This window comes from Colius striatus, chromosome 15, assembly GCF_028858725.1.
Source record: "Colius striatus isolate bColStr4 chromosome 15, bColStr4.1.hap1, whole genome shotgun sequence".
Taxonomy (NCBI): Eukaryota; Metazoa; Chordata; class Aves; order Coliiformes; family Coliidae; genus Colius; species Colius striatus.
Window position 1 is genome coordinate 3684105 of NC_084773.1, and position 27560 is coordinate 3711664.

Here is a 27560-nt window from a genome sequence, read left to right on the forward strand (position 1 = left end):
TGTTAAATGGACTGCCCATCCAAACAAATGCATCACATAAATGGTCTTTTGTTTAAAACACTGATCAGCTTGAGCATAAACCATTTCTATTTAATTCAAATGTGATAAATGTAACAGAATCATGTTTCATGCCCTCGGGAATAATAATCAGTGAAATAGCTACCCAATTAAAATTAACAGTGTCTGACTAATTAAAAAGAAATTCTTTTCTGCTTAACTTGCCATTCTGACAATCAGAAAACTCACATACTACATGAAAGAGGATAGAAGGACAAGACAGATTTCAATTTTGAGGTCTTTGGAAATAGAAGTGATAGGAGAGGTAACACGATGTCTTCTTGAAACAACTGAACCAGCTTTTGTCCCATTGCACTGTCACACATCTCCACCATGTGGAATATACATCAGGCTTAATGGATGATACCTCCATGCAACCTCTGTCATGAGAGTGGATACTGCTTATTTACTGAGAAGTTCAAATCTGTTCACCCAGGTAAACTTTAAAAGTCACACAGTGACTACAAGAAACCATTGAGCTATCAGAATGGTAAGGGAGAACCCAGCTGTTGTGCATTAACAGCCAGCTGAAGGCAGCTGGGAGAGGAAGGGCCCTGCCCCTTTTGGAGGATTTCTGGGGTTGTTACAATTATTATTGCATTTGCTGTAGCAACTCTGCCGAGAAGCCAGCCAAGAGCAAGGCTTCCTACTGGGACAATGTACAGAATAAGTCCCCAAGATCAGACAAATTCACAGGTAAGACCTATGACCATAAGGAAAAGGAGATCCTACATAGTGTTCTTTGAGTTCTGTCATATTTTGGGGTAGGGAGTAGCTAAACTGAAGGAGAAAAAAAAGGATGGATGGAAGAGTGTGGCCAGTCAGATAGGGGAAGAAGGACGTAGGATAGGCAGATACAGCATAAAGCTTAGGAAAAGGCAAACAGGAGCCCAGAATGTGACAGATCAGCCACAGAGAACAGTCCTGAGCACCCACCTTACTGTGAAAACTCATAGGAATTATTTTAATGAAAAGAGTGGGGAAAAAAGATTAATTTATTTCAATTTATCAGTTTTATAGCCTAGATTATTAAATCATCTGCAACATAGTTAATATTATGAAAAGAGCACAAACCTCACTTAATCTTATTTCTTTGGCAAGATCCTTGATAAGTTGTGCTGGTTTGAAGTTTTCTGGTAGTTCATCTTCATGCTCTGCTAAAGCCTAAAAACACAACAAAGCCAGATTGCTGTTTCTGTCCATGTTTTTTTTCCAAGAGTGTAACAAAACTCCTCATCAAGTGACTCATCCATATTTTTCCTATGTACTGAAATCAATACATCAAATCATAAGTAGTCCAAATAAGGGGGAAATGCACTTCTTTTCCTCTTTTGGGTGTGCTTGTAAACAGTTGTTCTAAGAGAACAACAAAGTCAATAGTCTTTTTCAGATATTATTGCATTTTCACAACTGTAACATCGTTTTGCTCACCTCCTTATGTGAGATTCTGGGAGAAATTGTCTTTCTACATGTACAAAGAGAGACTGTTTGAGGCTGGTGTCGCCAGGGAGTGTAACAGGTATGTCCCTTGTCAGCAGAGTGGTTTGGGAGCTCCCTCACAGGACCAACAACATGTGCATTCATATGCCATGTTATAACATTTAAAAATCAACTTTGCCTAAGTGTCAACACAGTCTGACTTCGACTCACTGCTTCTCATCTGCACAGCAAGTGGAGAAACGAGCAGGGTGACGTGGAGAACAGAGCTTCCCCACCAGCCAGTCCTACAGGAAACCAGGCAGCAGTTCTGAACTCACACCCTAGAACTGTCTTTTTGCAAGGAGCAGCCAAATCCCTGACTACACTTAAATCTGGGACAGCCACCTAACTGACCTAACTGTTTAAATAACATTGTGTACTCAGCTGCTCATCCCTTCTTAAAATGTCTGAAGGCTTAAAAATGCCTGAAAATCCTAAAGCTGCTAGTTCCCCTCTTCACCTCTTACAACTGAATGGCCTTTCTCCTGCAGCTAATTCCCCAGAACTTCAGCAGCAACACACACAAGAATAACACTTCTGAAATGACTGCTGCAGCAAACTCAAGCTTCAAATCCCTCTAAGTTTTCTCTCCAGCCAATACATATTTCCCCGCTCAATTAACATGTTCATTTGCAGGAACTGGACACCTTGTGTACACAAAAATGCAGGTGCTGTTCTAGGCCCTGCTCACACACACCATCTCTGCTTATTGACCTGGCACATGAAAACGTCCAGCCAGGGAACACATTTATTCAGTATCCTTTTGGCTGGTTTAAAATTCTGGTGGTACCTTTTTTTCTGCTGACTCCTCATGGGACACTATGAAACGCCAGCTATTGCCTTCCTTTCACATTCTCCCACTCCCTTCTCTTTGGGATTTTAGAACTGGCTGCTTTGCTACAGAGATATCGGATGTTCTAGCATTTGTTCTCTCTTCCAGTGACTGACAAACATGAAAAACACACAATATTAAAACAAGCTGCTTCTCCTACCTGTTTTTTAGTCCATGACCTGAAAGCACCATTGAGAATTTTTGCTCCTTGGAGTAAATGAGCAGGAGGCTGTTGTCCAGCTTTATGCAAACCTAAGTGGAGGAAAAAAAGCAAAGCCATTCAAATACTGATAGTTGGAGTTGTTTTACATAAAGTCTTTAATTTGAAAACATTTAGCTGTGAAAGTTAACTCTTGGAAGTTTGCCACCACAAATGGATCCCTATTTTAACCTGATGGTGATAAGGAGTGTATTTACTGTGTAAAATCCAATTCAGCCTTCCTACACTGTGCTCCTGTCACATATGTCTACGCTGGCAATCCTTTGGGCTCCTTCCTTGGTCCCATGGTCAAGCTAGCTTTCATGTTCATACATCCTAGGCTGTGGGAATAAAAAGGTACTGTCAGCTGCTCTTTTATCCTGACTGAAAAAGCAATATGTGAAATCAAAGGTTATCTTGGGCAAAGCATTACACTTCTGCACGAGCACAGACTTGCCTAAACATCTCCCCTTAGTACAGTTCTTGTTGAGTTGTATACAAGGGATTCCCTTCCAGGCAACACTCAGAGAGACCTCTCACCTTGCTTGTTGACTAGACACATTTTTCTCACTATAAAAGGATATGGTGGGTGTCTCTAGACACATTGTATAGTAAGAGAAATAGAGACAAAAAGCAAAGCAGACCCAAATTAGACACATAGATGAGTTGCTGAGGGATATGGTTCAGTCTAGTGACTGGCCTGGCAGTGTTGGGTTAGTGGTTGGACCCAATGGTCTTAAAGGTCTTTTCCAACTGTAATGATTCTGTGAAATCAGTAACAAACACACACATAAATGTTTGGATCAACTCTGAGGGAATCTGATTTGGCAGAATCTGAATTTCACAGAAAAGATTGCTAGCACAGGCCAGTTAAGGTCCTTCCAAGAGCAAGCTGGCAGGATACACCAGGGAGAGCTGGACCACATCAGAATGTTCTGCTGATATATTAGAAGTACTTTTCAAATACTAACAAGACTGATTTTGGCTACTTGTCTATCTTCTACCTGGCACACCACCAGAAACTAAGAATAACTATTTTGAGGCCCCCAAAGCTAAGCAACTGGGGCAGGTAAAGAAAGGGAGTATTTTACCTTTGAATGTCTCGAGCAGATGCTTTCCCATGTACCAACATGCAGTTTCAAAGTTTGGAAACTGGGTCAGACTGACAATCTTCAATCGTCTTTCTACTTCATATGCCCTGCAATACAAAGCCACAGCAGCTTAAAGCACAGCAGGTCACAGGTATGTCACATGGTGACAAACACTGCTCATAAACTCCCAAGGGTCATTTTGCACTGCTTCATTTCTTTGTGCTGCTACCATGTATTCTGGCATCAGAGCAAACACAGAACATGGCGAGTGAAGGAGGCAAATAGCATGTTCTAGGGTAAGTTTTTAACAGCTCTGCCTCAGGACTTGGCCACATTACCTCAAGCACCTCACATACCCTTCCACATGCTATGCAATAGGTGTACAGCTTGGAATGAATCAGCATGAGAGAACATGGTGGAAAGGGACAACTGTGGGTATACTTTACAAAATTGCCCAGTAGAGCTACATCAACTTTCCTGCAAATGTAGGGTAATTAACAAGAGTGAGGATGGCCAACTCATTAAAAACCGAGCCTCTGTCTAACTTTAGATTTCAACAATAGATTACCTCATCTGCATTTCAACACTTAAGCTATGTAGAAAATGTCCTGCAAAGGCCAGGCAGTCTACAGGTGTCAGAGTTGCATAAATCCAACCTGAAAGACAAAGAGAAGAGTCCTGAAACTAAAAATTGGGATGACAACAACAAAGACTTTATTAACAACCTGATGGTTTTACTTTACTTTGCAAATTACTTCCTAGGTACCAGTACAGCCAGTAAAGGCCCAGCCCAGGAAGGTGCTAAGCACCTTTGACTCCTGGTCCCAGGACTACCTTCAATGGTGGCAGACAGTGAATAGGGATATCCTGCTCACACTGGCAGTACTTGTTGCTGTGAAAAGCTGCAGCAGCTACATAACTGTAGTTGCTTTCATGTGACAGCTCCTGACACTGACTTTATTGCAGTGTCAGGAACAGGCGTTTTCCAAACATTCATTTTCATACTACTCAGATTACTGAGTCTCTATAAATTGCTCATGTGGTGTTTATTCCTCTACTCCACATATGATGATGGAACAAATATCTAATTCCCACTTTTTACAAAGTAAAAACTGAAGTGTGTAAACTTTCTGTGCAAGAATATACTCACATACAGAAAAAAGCCACTAGTGGATGCTTCCTCCAAAACACAAGCACCAGTGTTGTTATTTACTCACACTGCCTGGAAGCCTCAAATCAGATTATGGATTGAGTGGGAAGTGCATCTTTTAAAGGCACATAGAGGGAGAGAACATCCCTGTCCCAAAGAGTTTATAGATTCAACAGGTAACAGGGAGTGCTGGAAGCAGCAAACCAATGAGGAAATAATTGTTTATGGTGGGATAGGGACAGTAGAACTGCTTTCACTCAAAATTATTCACTTGCCTCTGACCAACTCCTTATCCTTATGAAGATCCTCCCAGGTACTAAGAAAATCCACCACCCCTAACCTGCAATGGAAGCCCATCAAGTAACTCATAAAAAAATCTGTGGCACCCAGGTCTCCAGTCTCATCTGAAACCATAAATGTACACTCACACTTGTGCAGACACCTATAGCTCCTTAATGACACAGGGAATCAATGATCATGAATGGCTTTTGTGGCAAGTCACGGCCAGAAAGTACTTCAGTGTGAATTCTCAGATGGCAGAAAGCACTAAGGTCATGGCGGGACATTGAGAGGGAACTCATGAGTTACTGCAACCCAGCTAGATCAAGTGTGGAATGCTCTGCCCACCAGTTGTATTTTTAAAAGGCTGCTAAAATATGAACGGAAAGCAGTAAATGTTCTGACATTTGTAGATGTTGAAGTCTGAGAAACAGACTTCAAATTTTAGCAGAGAAAGTCATCAGATCACACCCCTCTAGCATTTTGGACATGCTATTTCAGCAGCTCTAAAACAAGCAGGAAACCTCACCTGCAACAGCCTGCTCACCTGATGGAATGAAGAGCGTCTGTCCTTGTTTAACTGTGCATTTGTAACATTTGTCTACTTGGTCTGCAAAAAACATCTCACTGTGGTTTGCTGCCGATTGCCAGCGTTCATAAAGGGAAATATTTGCAGAGGCTGGTTTGATGAGATAAAATATCTTTTCTCCCTAAATTAGAAAATACAAAATTAACAACAGGCAGCCAAACCAAACAATGGTGCACTGGCACAGAGACACATAGAGACACACATACACACACACACACAGCGACACACACACACACACACACGAGTATTTATCTAAATATAAATATAACTAAACAGTTTTAACACTATTTCATGGAATCATAGAATGGTATGGGTGGGAAAGGACCTTTAGAGATCATCCAGTTCAGCTCCCCTGCAGAATGAAATGTACTAGTCAGCTTTGCACAGAATGGCTGAGATAATTAAACCACCAGTTGACCACATTTGCTCAGATTCGTGGGACTGACAGTGCAAAAAGTTTACAGTGCCAGGTTCCATTATCCTGCAAGAGCAGGACATAATATCTTTCAGGCCTTAGGTGGCACATGTGCAGAAGGCAATAAACAAATACTCAAACCCCAATACAATGACAATGCAGACAATTTCCAGGTGGCTTCTCCTCACTCAGCAGACCCTGGCACTGCTGAGACTATACCCACTTAGGGATACAACAGGAACATAGAGAAAAGAACCAGAGACCTGCATTTCTGACAGAATTTTAGGATGGTCTATGCTTATAAATGTAGTTTGTTACTAGATCCACTGCACAAACAGGAGGCCTTACCTTCAGCACGTGGTACCACGCAGATGCTCCTCCTGAGTCTATGTGGAAATCTGTGTAGCTGTCCTTCACACAGATCAGGCAGTACTTGGTAACTTTGGGTTTAGCCAGAAGAGCATCATCAGGCCAATAGTTTTCCACCCAGGACAACTTCTTAACGATATCTGGAGGCTCTACAAAACTGGACATCCTTTACAGAGAGAATTGAAAACAAACACACACCTTCTTGAAAACGAGCACAGGGAGCCCGAAGCAACAAAGCACAGTGTGACTCTGGTACTGGCAGTCTGAAGAGCTCCTTACATGTCAGTGGAACTGCTCTTCATTCAGAAACCTTGTGACAACTCTTTACAGACAGAGACTGAAGGCTTTTTAAGTATGATGGCTCAGCAACAGTCCTTGGATTTCTTTCAGCAGCCCTATTTATGATCAAGTATGTGCTGTTTGCATTTTTCCAGGCCCTGCCTCTTGCAATGTGGGCTCAGTTTTATCAACAGCGCTGCAATCACACTCACTTTTCCAGCTTCCTTCAGAAGAGAAAGTGCAACAAGTCCACTCTTACATCAATTATCTGGTAAGCCTTAAAAATTGGTTGAGCTTACTATTAAAACTCCTAATAACTTTAACATGAATACTTCAGGACTAAATAAAGCTTCATCTCATGCTGAAAATCAAGGTGATCTTTTCACTTAGACTGAATGAATTATGTTAAAAGCTCAGAAGGAGGGAAAAGACTAATTTGGGTCGATAATGTGAATGTATTTTAAATACATATATTTCTATCTGTATAAATAATATACTAAATACATATTTCTTTATAAATTTTATCCAAATGAACAGATTTATGCACATTGAGCACATATTCATAACATATACCTTTGTTTATATACTGTGTATTGTATATATTATGTTTACGTTAGATATATAACATTAAATACATATTGTATGTGTTATATATTTACATATACATAGCACCATTCACATGTTTATATTAAATACATACTATAAATCCCAGCTAATATGATGTAGTAGCCTGACAAACAGGTATTATTAACTGTTTCATCCCAGAGTGTGCTAAATTTTATGTTTAAATAGTCCAAACTTTGGCTTAATATTTGCAGAGGGCAGAGGTTCACTGTTGGACACTCTAAAACATCACGTCAGTGAGAGTATCTGCACTTGAAACTAAAATTAAATGCTCCCATGTGTCATTTGTGCTCACTGTCAAACACTGATAACAATAGCTCCATTTAAAACAGCAGGGAAAGATGGAGCAGTGTGTTCAATTAAAGTGTCACCATCTATGTTAAGAAATCAAATATTTGCTAGTTAATGTCTAAATTAGCAGCGTGTGAGTGACAGCTCCAGCAGCCCTTCAGAACAAAAGGCCTCCCGTTACACTGGGATAATGGCAGAAAGCTAAAAAAACCCTCAACTGAACACACTGGTAATCTCTGCAGCCTGTAATTACTAGAGACACTTTCTGCAGAAATGGGTATGCACTACTAAAACATTAACTATGGGGTTAAAGATAATGGCTTTAAGGAAAAAATGAGCTTGTAATTATTCCTTAGCTTTCTTTTTTAAGGCTGCTAAGTCTTCTTCCTGAAAAGAAATGCTCCCCACAACAACCATTCTGTGTTTTTATGTTGACACTCATCATCTTCCATGGAGTGTTTGTACATAGAGGGATCTTTTCCTTCTCTGAGGCTTCCCTCCCTTTGGCTACCCAAAGGCACTGCAAGAAGTGTAACAACGACCCGCATGCCAGCATAAAGTTCAACAGGCTCTGTATGCATCTGCCCACTTCTGGAATAAAAGCACAGCTCAGGCAACAAATGCAGCTATAGAAAGCACAAAGCAATCCCTTGAACTCTTTGGCATTTACATCAGCTAATTACATAAAGCAAGTAATATAAGCCACGAGGAGAACAGGAGGCTTCCTATCACTGAGGACTGGCGGTACCCAGAGCCAGCACGGCCTCCTCTGCTCCCTGCATCACTGTGGCGACTCAGCCTTCAGTTCAGAGCTGACCAGCACTATCACACCTCACAATTCTCCACCGAGAAGGCAGTATCCCTCTGATTCCAAACTGCCCTCAAACAGACCGCAGGTCAGCCCACAAAAGTGAAGAGAAACTAAAACAGATGGAACAGGATTACAGGATTATAATCATTTCAAACTGATCCTTGCCCAAGGCCACCCGGTGACATGTTACACTATACCTAAAGCCACATCTCATCTATTTGCTCACTTTCCCTTACTTCAGATGGAAGATTTCAGTAAGCTATATATCAAACCAGTGCTATGTAAGTAAGGATGCTCACTGCTGTACAACCCATTTTAAAAAAGAATGCTCCAAGGAGATCATTGTGTTCCAGGATCACCTTGCAAGGGCTGTCGTTGCTTTATATCCATCAAGAGTCCCACCCCACCAGAAAAATAATACAAAATATTAAAAAAATATGACCCTTATGCCCATATTCTCCCACATACATTGCTGTCATACCTCCATGCTCATCTCTGGCCTCCTTTCCTTAGCCTTACTGGTATTTATCAAGTTGAAGGAAAGTACCTGAGATCTTACGAGGAACATACCGTGCTATCATTCAATATCAAGGAGAATTCACTCCTTGAGCATCAAGGTATGTTCTAGTGTATAGCTGCATTGAATTAACTATACCTAGTCATCTAGGGTTAAAACTGAAAGGTACCAAAATGTTGTGTTCTGCACATGAACACTGATGACAATAGACCTGAGCTACCATCACAGACATTGTCCCACTTGGCCCTCTCCTCACAGAGCAAACAGCACCCTCACTTCACTGCTTTGCCTGAGCTATGTGTGAGCAGTGCAGTGGAGAGTGAGAACAAGAAGCTGCTATCCCAAAGTTAAACAGCAGTTCCTAAAGAGGGAAGCACTGGCGAGGGCAGAGGCTGTTGAACCGCAGCAAGTCCCAGGGTCGCTGCACGGTGCGGCAGGCCCGGCTCTCACCTCGTGTCCGAGAACTCCAGGTTGGTCACGTTGAGAACCCTTTTCCTGTTTGTGCTGTAGTAGTAATCCACAAATTCCTTGAGCTTCATCTTGCAGTCTTTCTGCTTGGTGACATCAGTAACATCAACACTCCTCTCCGGTCCTACAAATTAAGTCAGTGAAAAAGAGAGCTTGAGGGGCAGCCTGACTTGCCTTTCATATGCTTGGGGGTGGCTTAACATTTCAAGGAATAACTCCTGATTTTCTGATCTTCTCAGCCTCTGTATCTTCCCTGTTGCTTGTGTATGTATACATACACATGTATAAAAGACATGCATGCACATAAAATGTGTGTACATAAAATGGTGCTTTTGTATTCAGGCCCCTGCCAGAATTATTTTTATCTTTAAAGGATCAACATCATTTTGAATCTATTAATTTCATTAAGAATTTCATTTGCTTGGTTAAAATTATAGGCAAATATGTGTATATCCACTGAGTAAGCCCTACCCACTATGCTGTAAAAGTCTTGTGATTGTAGACAGAGTTTAATACTGTACAAGATATCTCATCAAACTGATGTTCCCAAGCTGTGCTCCATTTTAAAGCTTTGTTTAGGAAATCCATAATTGAGGAGGAGTCTTGCAGGAAAATTCATTTTTTTTTTACATAATCCAGGTGGTGTACCACAAAAACAAAAAAAAGAAAGACTTTTGGTTATTTTACTCAAAATTACACTTATCAAAAATCCATTTCCTCTGTATTGAAACACAGTGAATAATCTGCTAGTACTTAGACATTTCCTCTGACAGACCTTGCTGCATATAAATCTCCAGCATTAATACTAAGTCTATTAGTCAACTAGTGGAATTTTACACTGAGCAAACCAGAGAACACATGGAGAGAGTCAGAGCTTTCTGAAGAATGCCCATTTCTAGGCACACTCTCATATACTTTCTGCAAGAAAAGCATCTCTCCAGTCTTCCTCCCCTTCAGTGTTAATGGGCCATACTTTTCCTCTCACAGTGTTTCAATCACAGCTTTTGTTTTTGCATTAGGAGGGAGAAAAAAATCCCTTTGGATTTTCATGAAATGCCAGAACAGTAATGACGTATTTGGCCGTCTCATTTTATCCTCTGCAACTTACTGTTTATAGGTCCAAGGTAATAAACTACAAGACAGTAAGATAAACCCCTGCCTAGCAAATCCTGCTCAAGCAAACTAACCCCATGGCAGTTAGAGTGGCACATATTGGTGCCATTCACTTTCAGATCTGGTGCCAGCCTCAGATTAAACAACCTGTGTTCTTCCCTCCAGGTTTTCACTAACTCTTACGTTGATAGGGTGGGTTATTTCAGCTATAGGCAGAGAGAAAGCCAGCAGATGTATAAGGAGCACCTAGGTCATACAAGAAAATCTGCTAAGTGTAGCAGATGGGCAAGGAAAATATGTTTCCTGTAGAAGCAATGGGATAGAAATAACAATAAAATCAGAGGTCTTGAATTCTCCTTTATTTGTTGCTACCTCTCTGCACGCGATCACTGCAAAAGCAATCAACACAGTCAAGAACAGCGATGGCTGGTGATAACGCCCTCCAGTTTGAGGACAAGGTCAGTGGTTTGGGAAGGAGAGTGCAGGAGGAGTGAGGTGGTTAGCAGCCTATAGAAGGAGATAAAGGAGCATGAACCACAGTCAGTTACATTAAAGCTGGAGTCATGGCTCCAAAAGGATGATGCCTGGCCAAAAGACTGGGAGGAGAGAGAATTGTACAGGAAGTGACAGAGATGGGACAGAGTGAGAGAGGACAAGAGACAAGATCACACATGATAAAGGAAGAAGGAAGCAGAGATATGTGACTTTGGAGCACTTCAGTGGCTCCTGGCCAAGGTATGTCTTCCCAGGTGGAGTGACGTGATGACTTGTAAGAAGATGCAGTACAATACCCTGCTTAAGTTAGAGACAGGAGGATGCCAAAACACCACTGACACCACTGTTAAAAGCAGACTGCCTTTGCAGAGTGGGACTCTCAGCCTAGTAATTCCTTCAGTGCAGAGAGAGATGGCAGTAATCAATTAAGACCTGTCCTGAAGAAACTATTTCTTGATACTACTATTACTGTTTCTTTTAATGCAGCACTATGGAATCTGGCTCAGGCTCACCATCAAGATGGCACACGAAGCAAGAGTGAATTAATTGCTCATTAGAAGCTACCACTACATAACAAACACTGAAAACAGCATAGCTCAAGACATAGACAGTATTTTAAAACATATTTTACTCTTTTTTAATGAATGTTTGTTTTTTAAAAAGACACAGCTGAGCTACAGACAGTACAATGCCACCAGCTTGCCAGGTACCCACCGACATAGTTCTCAACATCACTGACGTAGAAGGTGGGTGCGGGTACGGACAAACCCAGGCCGTCCTTCTTTGGGACAAGGATGGGCTCTGCAAAGCCATTCTCTTCCAAATACTCTGTTGTTAGTTGGCTGCCTGGCACTTTCACGACTATATCTTCAGCACTGTAAAAGCAAATACAGATGCAATGGTAAGGTGCTGACATGCAGAGTCTGGCGTATTCTGCATTTCACTACTGAAAGGAAAAAGTTATTAATAACCAACTACTTGCAAATTGGGAGCATAAGACAAAAGTCAAAGAGCCATTTATTGCAAAGCACACAGGGCAACCTAAAATGGTCCAGAATCAATTCATTTGTGTGTCATGCACCAGCTACTGGAAACTATTAAAATAACAGCTTATGGTGAAAGATCCTTTTCTTCAGCTACAGGGATCTGTTACCAGTGATCAGTGTTCAAGAAATCAGTGTTAAGTGATCCACTATAAAGAAGGCAAGATTAAAACCATTACATAATCTCAAATAAATAACCCAGGAAATACTTTGCAAATCCTTTTTAAGTCATCAAATAGATTGCTCGGGAAATACTCTGCAAGTCATGTTCAAGTCCCTGGGAAGGCTACAAAGAGACTAAGGAAGGGACAACTTCATCAGATGACCAGCTATTTGCTGTGTCAAGGGAAACTGAAGTCCAACTTCCACAGCTTTTGAAGCCCAAGACCCCCTGAAATTTGGAGTGCAAAGTGACGGCATGTGAAGGTCCATCAGTCTCAGAAGCATTCTGCCTGTTGGGCTCCAGCAGCCATCTGGGGCCATGGCTGCCTGGAGGGAGGTGAATAGCAAAATTGTGAATGTTGACCCCAAAAAGCACTCTCTGTCCAGGCAAGTATGGCTAATACATGACTGCCCTCTCCTGCAGCAGTTCTGAACTACAGCTCACAGCTTCATACTGCACTGAACAATCCAGAAAGGGGTCAAGGCCGCCAGCACTGCCATGGGAGCTGTATGCTGGGGCCACTGAACCTGCATCAGACCCCCGATCCTCAGCAGCTGTGGGGGTTGCTCCTTTGATGGGGAATCCCTCACTCTGGGCCTGCTTAGCAGGTTTGAGGCCTCAAGAAAAAGATGACCAAAAGCAAATAGGGATAAGCTGTAGAGACACAGGTTATTTCTGGCTCACCAGTACCAGCAACACACAAAAAATGAGGGTGGAGATTTTAAAGAGCACAAAGTAAGCCACGATTTACCACTACACTTCTGCACATACTTTGCAGTGCCCATACACACCTCATGCACTTGTTCTAGTCTGATTTGCTTCTGTATGTGCCACAGAAACTTACTCATAGTCAAAACTAGAGATCACTACCAGAGCACGTAGTAATGACCATGCCAAAATGGAGAGTCTGGCACCTACACTGAAGTATGTGAATCATCAATTTCATTATCATTACAACTACTATTACTACTGTAATGCTATTTTGGTACAAAGCATTGAGGAGTGGAATGACATGAATTGTATTTTTTGCCTTCTTGATCTCTTCACTGTTCTTCTTGATCCGAGCTTCACCGAGGGACTACCATGGGTTATCATTTACTGTCGTGTGCTGTGAATTAGCAGTGATGTTTCTGTCTTTGAACTGAGATCCCCTTTCTCCGTTCATCACATCCTGACTGACAAGTCTTGGGTTTTGTTCTGCGAACATCTGCAGATTTCATTCATTTCCCTAAGAGCAAATTTCTCAACAAGACATTGTTTTACTAATGGCACAAGTGTAGACATCAGAGGCTTGAATCTTGCAGGCACTGCTGTTGGCTACAGACTCTTCTCTCTCAGAAACTTTATTTTGGCAGTAGAATTTTCTTATGTGTAAATTTATGTGAGAAACAAGCCAAAAAACATGTGGCTTCACTTTTTTTTTTACAATTTAGGAGTGACTTAGGGACACTGCACATGTGAGCACAACCTCAGAGGCCATCTGAGGTTACTGAAGCCTTTCTACTGAGGCCTTCAACCATTTTTTTAACAAATGAGATTTGCAACCTGTCAAATTGCCTGTATTTAAAAAAAAAAAAGAAAAGAGAGAGAGAGAGAAAAGGCTAAGATAAAAAATCTAGCAGGCCCAAATAAAAATAGTCAAGCAGGTAAAAACACTGGATCCTGAGTTTAGTGAAAACACAACTGTAAGCGCTGCAAACACTTTGCAGTGGTATTTTCAGCCTTTTCCTCAACAAGACCAGTATGTGAAACTAAATGTGAAAATAAATTCTCAGTAAAAAGGAAGAAGTCTTGTGCTTACCAAGGACACTTCACCAGTCTCCAAGGATCCTTCTAAAATAACTTGTCATTAATAATTAAGGATTTATTTGGCTAAGGCCAAATTAAAGAACCAGAAGAAAACCATCACTCGTACAAACGGCTGTGAAGCAGCCTAATAAAGTGTGGAACATGTCACCTAACAATTAGCACTATTCATTACCCCAAATAAGACAGCCTTTGTCACTGTAGCAACTAAGGGTATCATTGTAGCTCTTTTCAAGATGGAGACAAGACTTCAGCAAAACCAGCAGTATTTTTTGAGAACTGGATAACTCCATGCAATAGATCAGTGAGTTTCTTACGCAAGCAAATGTTTTAGGGGTCAGACACATTCTTGTTCTTGTCTTCACAGGTACTAGCTTCTATGGAAATCCACAAAAAGTGGGCTCAATGGAGAGTACATTTGAATATGGCTGCACAAACATTAAAAAAGGAAGAGCCTGGGACATCTGCAATAAAACAGCACTCATTGAAACTTCATGGTTCTGCACCATGTAATGCTTTCAGCAGCAGCTTCACAGGCAACTGGCTACACACGCTTTGCCTCAAACACCCTGCCCCGCACCTGCAGCTGAACAACCTACCTGGGAAAAGTACGACTTCGAAGCTCTTTTATGAAGACTTGGCTCCCGTTCTGTACAGGCTTCACCTCTGTCGTCTGTCCAATATCGTGTTTATGCCAATTCCTTTTCTTTTTCACTGGAAAAGAATTAATTGGAGAGTACTGTGTGTTAAGTAGGAGACAATCACTAAGACGGCTGAGGGAAGGACAATTTTTTAAGTGAGCAGAGAAGAGGGGACCCCCACTATGCTGCACTGCAAATATTCATATTGCTCTCAATTCACCATTAGACAATTACACCGTAGCCTGAAGATCTATTACATACTGAACAGCGTTCGTTTTGTAACATAAGGCCAACCAGACGGATAATTACTGAGCTGCACAGCTACCGCAGGCTTTACGCAAAGACAGGCTCTGGACATTTTGTACTCGCCAGACTACACACTTAATCCTTATCACAAAACACTTAGTAAGCCATTTTTTCCTGCCTTCTCAATATGCACTATAGATCTTTACACACATATTTGTCTTGAATTACCTTAGTCTAAAGGTTTGTCCAGCAGTGGCAGATTTGACCTCAATTTTGGTGGGCTTTGAATTACACCCTGCACACAGCATTCACATAAAAGGAAAAAGAAAAGAAAAAGCAAGGGCACCACAAATGCAATTTAGAATTCCTCTTATTCCTAGGTTTTGAAAGGCAAGCCAGGCGTGGGCTTTAAGTTGATGACAGCAGACTGAAGGCCCCTCGACTGTGCTCCCAATGGGTGACAGGCATATAGGCAAGCTCATCATGGAAAAAGGGTCAGCTGGAATAAGCACAAATAAGTCAGTCAAATGGTAATGTAGTTCTGCCTTGCCTCTCTGACAGCTAGATAACATAGAGCAAGAAAAACTGGTCCAGCTTTTCTCTCAGTCAGCATTATCTCTCTCAGCTGTTCCTACTTCCACATTCTGTCCAGACATGCTCATTTTGTTAGTATGTTTTTTTTTTTGTCCCAAGTATGTATTTGTAGTGTTCCAAGCCTCTGTTAGTAGAACTCCCGTGTGTCAGAACTTACTTTTATTTTTCACCCTTGTTTTACATCATGAAACTCAGGATTATATCCCAAACCAAGATCTCTTACGCTTTTCTTACTGTTCAAAACAGCTGGGGAAGGAATCGGACTGCTCAGTAACCACACACAGTCAGCACCATTTCCTTGTTCTTTGCACAGACACACACACAGATCTATGTAGCTTTTCAGTAAGAAGGGAATCTGGAGGCTACAGCTGTAAGACATGAGGTTTGGAGAAAGCTAACTTTGTTTTGCTGACCACAACCCTGGAACAACTCAAGCAAAGACGTCTCCCAACGAATCCATCCCAGGTTTTGCACAAAGCATGTTGGTTTTATTAGTTCCATGCAGCTCTCCAGCCTAGCTGGATATTTTCATTAAAGCTGCTAGTTCTTTATCTTAATGACTCTCAGGCTTAGTGTATTAATTCAATGCTCCTGGTAACAAAGGAAACAAGCCCTACATGAATGCCAAACCTTCCTCCTCGCCTTCCAAAGACTGTTTCCCCTGGCTCTGCAGATCCGAACCAATGCTGGGACTCTTAGCATAAGTCCCAGTGAAACAGGTGGCACTTGCCACAGTGAAAATTAAAGAGCTTATCATATTAATGTGTTGTTTTATTACACTCCAGATAGCACAGAGTGTCAAGAAATAAACGTGGCAAATCGGTGCTGAATTAAGAAATTGACTGCAAGTCTTCAGAAAGCACTGAGAAGCTGTTTCTGGGATTCATCTGCCTCTCATGGGGGGCACAGAGAAGCCTCTGCCACCAGGACTCTGCCCCAAGGGTGCTGCCTCCTGCACTGCAGCAAGAGGCTGCTGGAGTCCATTGGACTACATCCAACAATCAATATCTGGCTCATCTTCAGCCATTCTCTTCAAGTTTCCCCTTTACCATGATCACCAAAGTAGGGATCAAAGTCCCATTAACATGTGCAACAAACATCAGCTCTGGACAGAAAGGCCACCTTTTCTGAAATGATGGCACATATCTTTTTTTCTGCAGAACTTTGTGATCCAAATTTGACCTTTGGAAAGTATAACCCACTCCTTTTACACAAAACCCTCCAGAGAAAAAAGGGAATGCAGTTTTAATCAAAACTATATCTCAAAATGAGCAATTCTAGACTGCAAGGTATACTTAGGTTATGTCAAATGAATTTATGAAGAAGGGATACCTAGAGAACTAGCAGGGTGCTTCCACGGATTTATATTAAAGGTTGTAACTACTTAAAAACAGTCTCAGCCTGATTTTGGTTCGCTTGCATCTGTGTAACCTCAACCATTCCAAAGGATTTCTCCTGATTTCCCCTGCTGCAAATGAGACAGCAATCAAACTGATTGTTCCAGATAGTGTTATGAAAATAAGTCAAGTCTGCCTAAACAAAGCAATTAGGTTTTTTATTTAAATGATGTCAGACCATGCTGCATGAACACATCTACATTTTCCTAAAGAGGAGTCCCTACACATTTCATTAAACCATAATGGCTTAAAATGTCATATGACAGGAAACAATACCCTGAAATAGTAGCCACTGAGCCACATCAGTAACATGGAAAAGTGTAAGAAGAGGAAAATGATTTTTAAAGTTGACATCTGGAAAACATACACTGAGGAATGCATGCTCCAGAAACACATACACACACACATGTACACACACACACACACACACACAGAGGAATGCATGCTCCAGAAACACACACACACACACACACAGAGGAATGCATGCTCCAGAAACACACACACACACACACACACACACACACAGAGGAATGCATGCTCCAGAAACACACACACACACACACACACACACTGAGGAATGCATGCTCCAGAAACACACACACACACACACACTGAGGAATGCATGCTCCAGAAACACACACACACACACACAGAGGAATGCATGCTCCAGAAACACATACACACACACATGTACACACACACACACACACACACAGAGGAATGCATGCTCCAGAAACACACACACACAGAAGAATGCATACTCCAGAAACACATACATACACACACACACACAGAGGAATGCATGCTACAGAAACACATACACACACACATGTACACACACACACATACACAGAGAGGAATGCATGCTCCAGTAACACACACACACACAGAGGAATGCATGCTCCAGAAACACATAGATACACACACACACACAGGAATGCATGCTCCAGAAACACACACACACACACACACACAGGAATGCATGCTCCAGAAACACATACACACACACATGTACACACACACACACACAGAGGAATGCATGCTCCAGAAACACATAGATACACACACACACACAGGAATGCATGCTCCAGAAACACACACACACACAGAAGAATGAGTGCTCCAGAAACACACACACACACACACACACACACAGAGGAATGCATGCTCCAGAAACACACACACACACACACACACAGAGATGTTTAAATCCAGACGAGCTGCACAACAGACAACTGGTGTCTGTTTCCCTTTGCTGATCATGAGATATAATTAAATCCTACCAGGGAACTGTTGGCTCCGGAACAACTCTTAGGTATTCATTACAAAACTGATAGTGCTAGATAACCAGTTTAAACATCCACTGTAACAGTTAACAAGCAAATGAAAGTGCTCATCCCACAGAAGTGCCGGCAGCACAAGACGCCCTGCATACAAATGGCCTGACAGAAGGGATGCACTAAACCGAGCTGTTCCTGCCTCCCCATCACCCTTTTAACTTCCCCAGCCTCTTGCACTCCGCAAGGAGGGGCTACAGGACAACAGCCTCATTTGCCACGATCCTAATCGGCTGTGCAGCCTGAGAGCCTTGCACCTCACCAAAACTCAAGGTAAAGTTATGAATAACCAATGTTTCAGTGCTCCCAAAGTTTTCACACTCCCCTACTTTGATAATTAGTCTTGTATATCATTAAGCTTTCTGCAGTGCATTTGAAGGGCAAAAACCAAGCTGTACTGCTGTACTGCTGTAGTGCAGAATGATGGAAGGTTGTGCGTTCCTGCTACAGAGACAACCTTGTGCACGGCTAAAACTGTGACCAGCACCGGGGCTCCAGCAGCACATCCTGTTGCACTGCACGACTCAGGCTGAGGGACACACTGCCAAGGCTGAGCTTTCCTTGGATCAAAAGAATTCAACAGCTGAAAACCTTCTTAATGCATCAGAAAGCTGCTGTCGATTCGAGTCTCCTCATCTCACCTGGTACATTACACTTGTAATGTTTTTACCCAAACTGCCACTTCTTGAATTATGCACCACAGTTTTTATAGAATTCACGTGCATTTCCTCATTACAGACTTTTGCTGCTTCTCTGTCTCATTTTTTCCCCTTGAGCTGAAAAGTAGGTGCCTTTCATCATTTGGCATTCAAAGCAAAGGGAAAGAAATCAATGCATCAGACACGTCCCAGTGTTCTACAAACTTTCAGAACTATAAATCCTGTGTTGCTGCTTCTGCACTGAGTCAAGAACAGGCTGGGAATATCTACAGCCATACCCCATTTCTCAACACAATCCACTCAAATACCAAATTGTTCACCTGAAGGTGATATTTGTGGTTATTTGTTTAGCCAATTTCCAGTGCATTTGTCAGAAATCTTCCAACAAAACATTAGAAAGGCTGACCCTCTTAAATCAAAATATTTTAAGTCTTTCAGAACAAGCCTCCCTCCCAAGTGGGTTTTTTTGCCAGCTTGGCCAATTTGTGGGTGCTCTACTTGGAGTTGTTAGCAGAGCTTCTGGCAGACAGGAACAGCTGCAAGTCATTCAGGTTTCCAGTTCACACGTGATTTTGAAGAAGTCAAAGAGGGAAAAAATATTCCCCTTTCTGCCCCCAAAACATTTCAGACTCCTCCCCTTCCCCCTAGACATTTTGGTTTTAAACTTTAACTTTCAAGGCAGTGCAGAAATAATTCCTTGCCTTTAAAACTACTGAATTGTAACACAAGAGAGGCCAGTTTCCAACCACCCCTCACTTTGCACTAAAAAAGGAGCGCAGCGATTCGCTCGGCCCCTGGGAGATGAACACAGGGCTCTTCCTCTGCGTGTTGCTCTAAGGTTGCAAAGCAGCAAGAACCTCCGCATTGCTGTTGCTTATTTACAATAAATGGCTTTCAAGTCAAGCATTTCATCTTTTACAGGGATGGGTTTCTTTACTTTTTTCTTTTTTTTTCCCCTCCACTGAATAACAGAAAGAATTTGTGAATTAATCTGACCAAAGCAAATACATCCTACAGTTCTTTCCCAGACAAAACTCCCACTGAGATCAACTGTCACTTTTCCTCTGGAGGACTTTTTCCTGTGAAAGAACTGCAAGAACTGGCACCCTCAGCGCATCCTGCAATTCTGACTGCTGCTGAAATCACTACAGTTTTATATCCAGGTCAAGCACAACATGCTGTTTCTCACTGCTCTCAACCAAAGACAAAAAACACCACGGAGTTACCAAAATAACAGAACTAGCTGTCTCTGTAGGATCTTTCTAGCCCACGGTACTTAGTGCCTTCACAGTTCATAACTGCATGTGAGGAAGGAGCATTGCTGCCACTGCTGGGCCTGGGCATGGCAGCGCTCCAGGTAGAGCCCTGCATCGCTCACACACACAGCCTGAGCCCAGGCAGGGACCTGCACCCAAAGCTCCACCATCCAGCCCGTGCTTTTCTCCCCCAGCACCTTTTTTTTCAGCTCATGGTTTGGACTCTAATAGCTATGACACATAATGCTTAGGTTTGTCTTTTTGCAATGAAAAGGAAAAAAGTCCCAAAGACCCTTTAGTTTCAGCCTACAGACCCCGCTGTGTGTGTGAGGACCAGCTCTGCACAGGTACTTACATGTAGACTTTCCATGGGTTTTCTCACAATTTGGACAATGGTAGATGTCGATATCTGGTGCCTCTTCTTCTTCAACACCCACACAGCTGGAATATATGAAGCAGGTATTACATTAGCATGAGTCCCTCTCCAAACATTGCAAGCAAGCAACTAATAATGAAGAAACCCAGACCCAATAAGCTGTGCATTTCCTATGCAGCTATGCTGGCTGCCAACGGCGATACCACAGCAAATCTCAGGTGCTTTTTACACTAGTGGATTATTTGCAGTCTACATTCCTGACACGATGCTGAAAAAGGTGTCAGTCAGAAGCCCCACTCCCAGCACACTGTGGATCTCCATTAAAATTTGGCAGAGAGTCCCAAAGAATTTTGTTCCCATTTTGTAAGTACAATTCTCCAAACAGCATCTCACAGCAATCTGACTAACAAAAGACATTGTCTTCACCAAGCAAGTATAGACAGCTGCTAGGTACCAGAGCAATCTTGGCAATATGCAAGACTTCCACAGGCTCCACCTCCATTACAATATATGAAGATGAAAAGAAGACACACAGCACCTCTGGCTGCCAAGAAGATGGGTTGTATCATGGCAGCTGCTTAGAACACCCACAGAGGCTGCTTTGGATGGCACAAGATACACAACAATAGAGCTCAGCCTGTGGGTAAGGCCGTGTGAGTGCATCCCAATGGCAGGACACAGCCCTGAACAGAAACTAAACTGAGCTGCAAAGGAATGAGGCACCCAGGACAAGAAGCTGTGGCACACTGGAAGTGCCGAGCAGCCACCCAAATAATGAAAGCCCAGAACTGCTCGGCACTGGTTCTGCTGATGGAGAAGCAGACAGGAGCCTGCTCCTGCTTGCTTGCTCGGTCTGAAGGAGCCCAGGTTGCAAGGTACGTTTGCAGCACAGAAAAGAAGAGTTTCAGGATACAGCCCCTCGTGTCACAGCTCCATGAGAGCTCAATCGGGCAAGAGGATCCACGAGAGGGAACAGAGGTGGCTTTGCCTTAACCGCCTGCACAACCAAGACTAGATCCCCGTGCAATAAGAGCACTGCTGGAGTTTCTCTGCTTCACCACCTTAAACACCTTCTCAGTGCCCTTCAGTTGGCAGGAAACACCTATACACCTCTTCTGCCAGAGCAGGGCCATGGCAATGCTGTCCCCGTGCCCACGGCAGCGTGTAGCCTCTCTGCATCCCACCCACACTGCAAAGTGGCAGCACAGGAAGATGAATCCAGAGTTTTCAGTGGCTGGTTCTGACCCAGAAGCAGCAGAGCAGAGGATGTTTGCTCCCCTCCCTCAGGCACAGCAACAAGTTGGGTCAGTTCTGCCAACTGACTTACAGAATCTCTCAAACCATTCCCACTCTGTTCAGGCTCTTCAGGACAACACCAAAGTGTCCAAAATTACAAACAAGTTAGACAACTGGAGAAACTCCCACAGGTAGGACAGAATCACAGAATCAATTGTTTAGGTTAGAAAAGACCTGTAAGATCATCAAGCCCAAACACTAACTCCTGTCCCTCAGCCCCACAGATACACAGCTTGGGAATCCCTTCAGAGATGGGGACTCCACCATGGCTCTGGGCAGCCTGTGCTAAGGCTGGACAACCCTTTGGGGAAGAAATTGTTCCTGATCTCCAATCTAAACCTCCCTTGGGGCAACTTGAGGCCATTTCCTTTTGTCCTGTCACTTGTTAGCTGGGAGCAGAGACTGACCCCCACATCACTACAAGCTCCTGTCAGGGAGTTGCAGAGAGTTGCATTTCATGTCTCCCCTCAGCCTCCTCTTCTCCAGGCTGAACATCCCCCCTGCTCCCTAAGCTACTCCCCATCGGACTTGTGCTCTAGACCCTTCCCCAGCTCTAGTGCCTTTCTCTGGACACACAGTGTTCCTCAGTGTCCCTCTTGTAGTGAGAGGCTCAAAACTGAACACAGCATTCCAGTGCAGCCTCAGCAGGGCCCAGCACAGTGGGATGGTCCCTTCCTAGTAATGAAGCTTTAAGAAAAGAGCATCAATAAAACCCATACTGAGTCTGCAACCAAGCTGGGAAAAAACCAAAATAGCTTTAATATGGAAACAAATATTCTTTAAAAACCATCGTAAATGTTTTCTCAGAATAAGGTTCTGCCAGAAACCTTTGTGGATGTTTTCATCCCGTTGCAGCTGCCAGAGTGCACACAGGACCCAGCTCCCCAAGAACTAAAAAGCACAGGGTGAGAGGAGCTCTGCAAGCAAAGCCAGAGAAGCCCTTGTTTTTCTGAGTTCAGCCTGTGAGCAGGCTGGTAAACAGAATGTTATTTTGGAATCCTGTAAAAGCAACTGCAGATTTGGCTGGCTTTTATTATTAAACAGTTACTTGAGAAATACAAAATTATTGGGACTCCCTGGGCAAACAGCATGGAAAACTGAAGAGTAGGTTTGCAGACAGGAAAAATCATCACAACAATCCAGTCCTCAGCGTCAAGTACACACATGCAGTAAAATGAGAGATTAAGCAGTAGAAAATTTAAACAAACCTGGCAGATTAGAGCAACCGTAAGAGAATGTAGAGGATTCCTCTACCCATAAAGCCGTGTCAGCTGCTTATGTCACTGGATTCAGCTCCCTAAGCTTAGCAAAGGTGTGGATTAGGCTCTATATGAGGGCTTGAAAAGTCTATATTTAGCTCAGCTAAGGAGATGAGACCCTTGGGCGCTGCACGGGTCGCTACGGGAGGCGGTAGGGAAGGGCCCCGCGCTGGGCAAAGGCTTCAGTGTGGCAGGAGCTATTGTTCTGAGAGCAAGTACCAATACTTAACTAGAACAAAATGGAAAAGTAAAAATAACTGACCTCAAACCCAAGCAGTCCTCTAAAAGATGCAGTCAACTTTTCCAACTACAACATGGCTTCTGAATAAGGTTTGGCCGTTTGCAGCTGCTGGTAGGCAGAAGCTGCTGCGCTCACTGCACGGGAAACTGGAAGCACAAGCGGTCGGAGCGATCGCCCTGCTGAAAGGCCCCATGTGAGCTCTAACCAAAAGACCAACCAGTTCCACTTTGTGGCCCTTGTCTCAAAGAACAGAGCTTGGCTCAGCGGGTGCAGCCACCAGCAGAACTGTTTGTGGGCTTCCATGTGAACACAGACACACAAAATTGCATTTCTGTAGTTAAAGACAGACTGACAGAGACAACCCTTCCAGAACATTCCTGCCAGAAGAGGAACCAGCATTTCCTGCCAGGTGGAGGTTTCACACAGCACGGGTTTGGTAACAGGGCCATCAGCTCCAAAGCTGTGAGCTACACATGGGTTGGTCTCCAAACCACTTGCACCTGTGAACAAGAACCAGCAGATTGCCAGCCTTTGCAGAAGAAGGAGTCCTGAAGCAGTCTCCCACCTCATTTACAAATGTGGTTTTTTTCTCAGACTGGTTAATTAACAACAGAATAGAATCAAAGCATTTCTCTAGCTGAAGAAAACCAAGCTATTTGTAGCAGCTGAACAATGCTGTCCTTCCCTTCAGTCCCCCAAATTCAAGCACAAATGGTGCTTTGTGTTTTGCATCTATTATTTTTTCACTCCACCTTGGTTGTTCTAGTTTTTCTTCTCAGCCCCATTTGCCTGAGAAAAATATTAAAGAGCCTGGAGCCAAGGGTTTGACCCTCTCCAAGGATCTCAGGGGTGGGAGTCAGGTGGGATAGCAGGCAGTGGGCTTGGGAGTAGCTGCCAGCAACAGCTCTGCTGCAGCCAGCCCTACCTACAGCCTCCAGCAGGAGCCCTGGACATGTCACCATCGACAGAGAAGGGCTGGAAAAAGCTCTCTGGAGCACTTTCATGTGACTTTTCAGATCTGCCAATGAGATAAAATCAGCTATAAGAGGCTGAGCAAAGGATCTACATGGCAGAGCTTGCCAAGGGACGTGGAGGGAGCAGAGGGCCGAGTGGACAGAGGCAGAGCTGGGAGCAGCCTCATGAACAACAGCAGGAGCAGATTTACCAGTTTAATTTGTACCAGCAGTCCAAGAACCCATTTCAAAAACCCCATGGACACCCCAAAACAATGTGCTGACATCCTAGCAAGATCCCAGGCTGCCACAGAGGCTCACAAACCTGCAGCACGGTGGTTACACACCAGCAGCCTGCGGAACAGACGCTGAACTCTGTCTGTAGAAGCAGCAAAGACACCTCACAGGCACCAGCAACTTTGTGCTCGGAGGCTGAGGGTACAAAGTGAGTGTCTTCCAACCCCTTCTTTAGGGGTGGATATCTCCAACTGTCTGGGGATTATCTCCAGCTGCTGCTTTTTAACTGTGTGACAACTAAGACGTTCAGCGTGACCAAACTTGGGGCTTTGAAGGTTCCCAAAGCAGATGAGGAGGAAACTTTTACTTGATGAAGGATAAGGCAGCAAGGAAAGAAAAGCCTCCCCAGGCTTCCTTCAGTGGGAACACATGAGAGGCCACAGCTCTGCATTGTGTGCAGGGGAAGGAACCATCTTCCACCTCTCTGCCCAAATGCAGCTGAGATGGCATCAGTCACTACCGTGCATCCCAGAGTATCTTGTTGGAAGGATTTAAAACAACATAATGGTTGACTTTTTAATGGTATTTAAATGATTTAACTCAGGTTGAGGCAGCGTAAAACCAACTTGATGGTGAGATAAAAGTGAAATATTATTACTGGTGCATTTGAATTTTGCCAAAACTGTTACAGGGAAAACAATAACAACAATAATGAAAAGTAAAGCCTTTGATATTGCAGCTGTTTAAGCTGATATATCATATGTTGTACAGTGGCAAGAATTAGCACAAACAGAAGCATTTACAGTCAGAGGCTACATGTCACATTCTCATTAGAAACTCTGCCCTTCGCAGCTTTGAAATGAAATTGCTTCTGTGTTCACACTGAAGAGATGTTCACATTTCAGGACTCTGACAAAGTTAACGACAGTTTTTCTATGCAGACAACAATAATAAAGGGTGCATAAATGGGAACTGTTTTCATAGCGTGAATGTTGATAAGGACCTTGATTTGTCATCTTCAGGGAGATGATATTTTAAGTAATTTTAGGAGAAAGATTAACCCACATGGTATCCATTCTGTGAACCCTTCTTATCTCCATAATCAGCCAGGAGGTAAGTCTAGAAAAATATATATAAAAAAATAAAACATGCAAGCAAAAGGCTGTTTGATGGGAAGGGAAAGAAAAATGAGCAATACATAAATAGAGCAGAGGGAAAAACAAGCTAAAGCATCTCAGCTTCTGAAAACAAACCAAAGCCATGCATTTTAGCTGCTGCAGAGAAGAACTCTTCAAACAGAACACAAACATGAAACACAAGGTGGTCACACAGCTGGGCTTGTAGGAAGGGCTGAAAGGCAGCTCAAAGGGAACAGGGACAGGGGGATGCTGAATCTTCTGCTCTCTGCTAATTACTGACTAGCAAAATCACTGGGTGAGTTCTTATATTCTGTGCATTTAACTTAAATTTACCAGAAGCGTACTGAAGGCTTAGAGGATTTTAACACTAGTAAAAAATGACACTTCAGCTCTTATTTCACACAACCAGGTGTCTGCTTCGCCTCTCCCTGAATCAGTCCAAAGGTAAATAACTTATTCCCAGCCTCAAACCTGGGATATCAGCATTGCCTTAAGCCTTGGAAAGTGATGGACAACTTCACACTCCTTCTCTTTGCCACTGGAGGTAGGGCCCATGGACTGTAAGCCAGGAGAGCAGAGGTTTGTGCTGATAGGCCCATCATCCAGCGCTAAGGGTCTGGCAGGGGTAGAGCCAGGCAGAGTGCTCCCCACCAGCACAGGAGGACAATGCTTCAAAGCCCTGAGCAGGGCAGCAGTCACAGCACAGAAGGGGGATTCACCCCATTTTTATAGGTAATAAAGGTTGTCATTAGTAATTAACTTGAGCTCATCCCAATCTCTAACAACTGGTATAATTTGTTGATGTGCCATTTATCATGCATTGCCCAATAACACTCTTCCTTAACAACAAGGTGTCGTTTGTAAGGCAGACAGACACTCATCCCAGCTTCAGAAGCCTATAGGTACCCCGGGAAAAGCAGACTCAGGTTTCACATTTTGATGTCAGGCCAATGTTAAGTGACAGCAGTTTCTTGTGTGCACATCACAGCATCCAGAAACTCAACAGCCAGCATCACAGACACGAGAGATATTTTTAAAAGACCATAAAAAGGAAGGCAAGAAGGCAATCCCAGAGGAGTGAAACATGCTGTTCCTCGGATTTGCACCTCCTGTGCTGTTTTCTGGTGGCTGTTACAGGGTGAAGTCTGACCATGTACGCTCTCCAGTGTATAAGGAACAAACTGAAAAGCCTCTTCCTAAGCAGAAGAATTTGTCTCATCTCATCATCCATGTATTTGCACAAAACATACAGACCTCAAGCCTGCTGTCAGACACAGTTAAAGCCAAACAGCAAGTGCAGAAGTTGTTTGGAAGAACAGAGACACACACACCAGTGTCCCTTCAGCAGAAGCCCCGAGAGCAAGAATGGCAGGAGAAAATCCACGTGTGCTGGCTTGGGCATATGTGCAAGCATCCAACACAAGGGACTCATTGAATTAGGGCCTAAATGAGAGCTACGCTGGACAGCCAGTATTTCACACCACCTTACATGTGGGCACCCTCAGTGCTTTAGAAACGTGACTTTAGAGGCAAAGACCTCCTTTCCAAACCAAACTGCATCTGTGCAGCCCCTACAAGGAGCACAGCAGCTTCAGCAACACACAGGCACGAAGAGAAGGAGAATCTGCACTATTCATCGGGCTGTTATGACCCTGAGAAAATGATGTAACGTCTTTGATTCAATGTCTCCACCTGCAAAGCAGCCACACTGATACTGCCTGATGGAGTATAATTAACACACACTCGGTGCTTTGAAGATGGCAATCTCTGTGCAAGTGCTGGGTTGTGCTACCTACACACAGAGCTTTGTCTCTACTGCCTGAAACTTCTCCTGTGGGAACGCACAATCAATGGTTTCC

The 27560-nt window shown here is 43.3% G+C and overlaps 1 protein-coding gene across 4 annotated transcripts in view; it reads right to left on the bottom strand.

Moving 5' to 3' along the window:
* PHF2 (PHD finger protein 2) overlaps positions 1-27560 on the bottom strand; it is an 87320-nt gene that overhangs the window by 23327 nt on the left and 36433 nt on the right. For all 4 annotated transcript variants that reach the window (XM_062008482.1, XM_062008480.1, XM_062008483.1 and 1 more), the window contains 10 exons: positions 20556-20641; positions 14670-14784; positions 11773-11933; positions 9433-9574; positions 6440-6626; positions 5635-5797; positions 4227-4314; positions 3659-3765; positions 2529-2620; positions 1132-1221 (listed from right to left, as the gene is read on the bottom strand). In XM_062008482.1, coding sequence (XP_061864466.1) covers positions 1132-1221; positions 2529-2620; positions 3659-3765; positions 4227-4314; positions 5635-5797; positions 6440-6626; positions 9433-9574; positions 11773-11933; positions 14670-14784; positions 20556-20641 — 1231 coding nt within the window. The remainder of the gene's footprint in view (positions 1-1131; positions 1222-2528; positions 2621-3658; positions 3766-4226; positions 4315-5634; positions 5798-6439; positions 6627-9432; positions 9575-11772; positions 11934-14669; positions 14785-20555; positions 20642-27560) is intronic.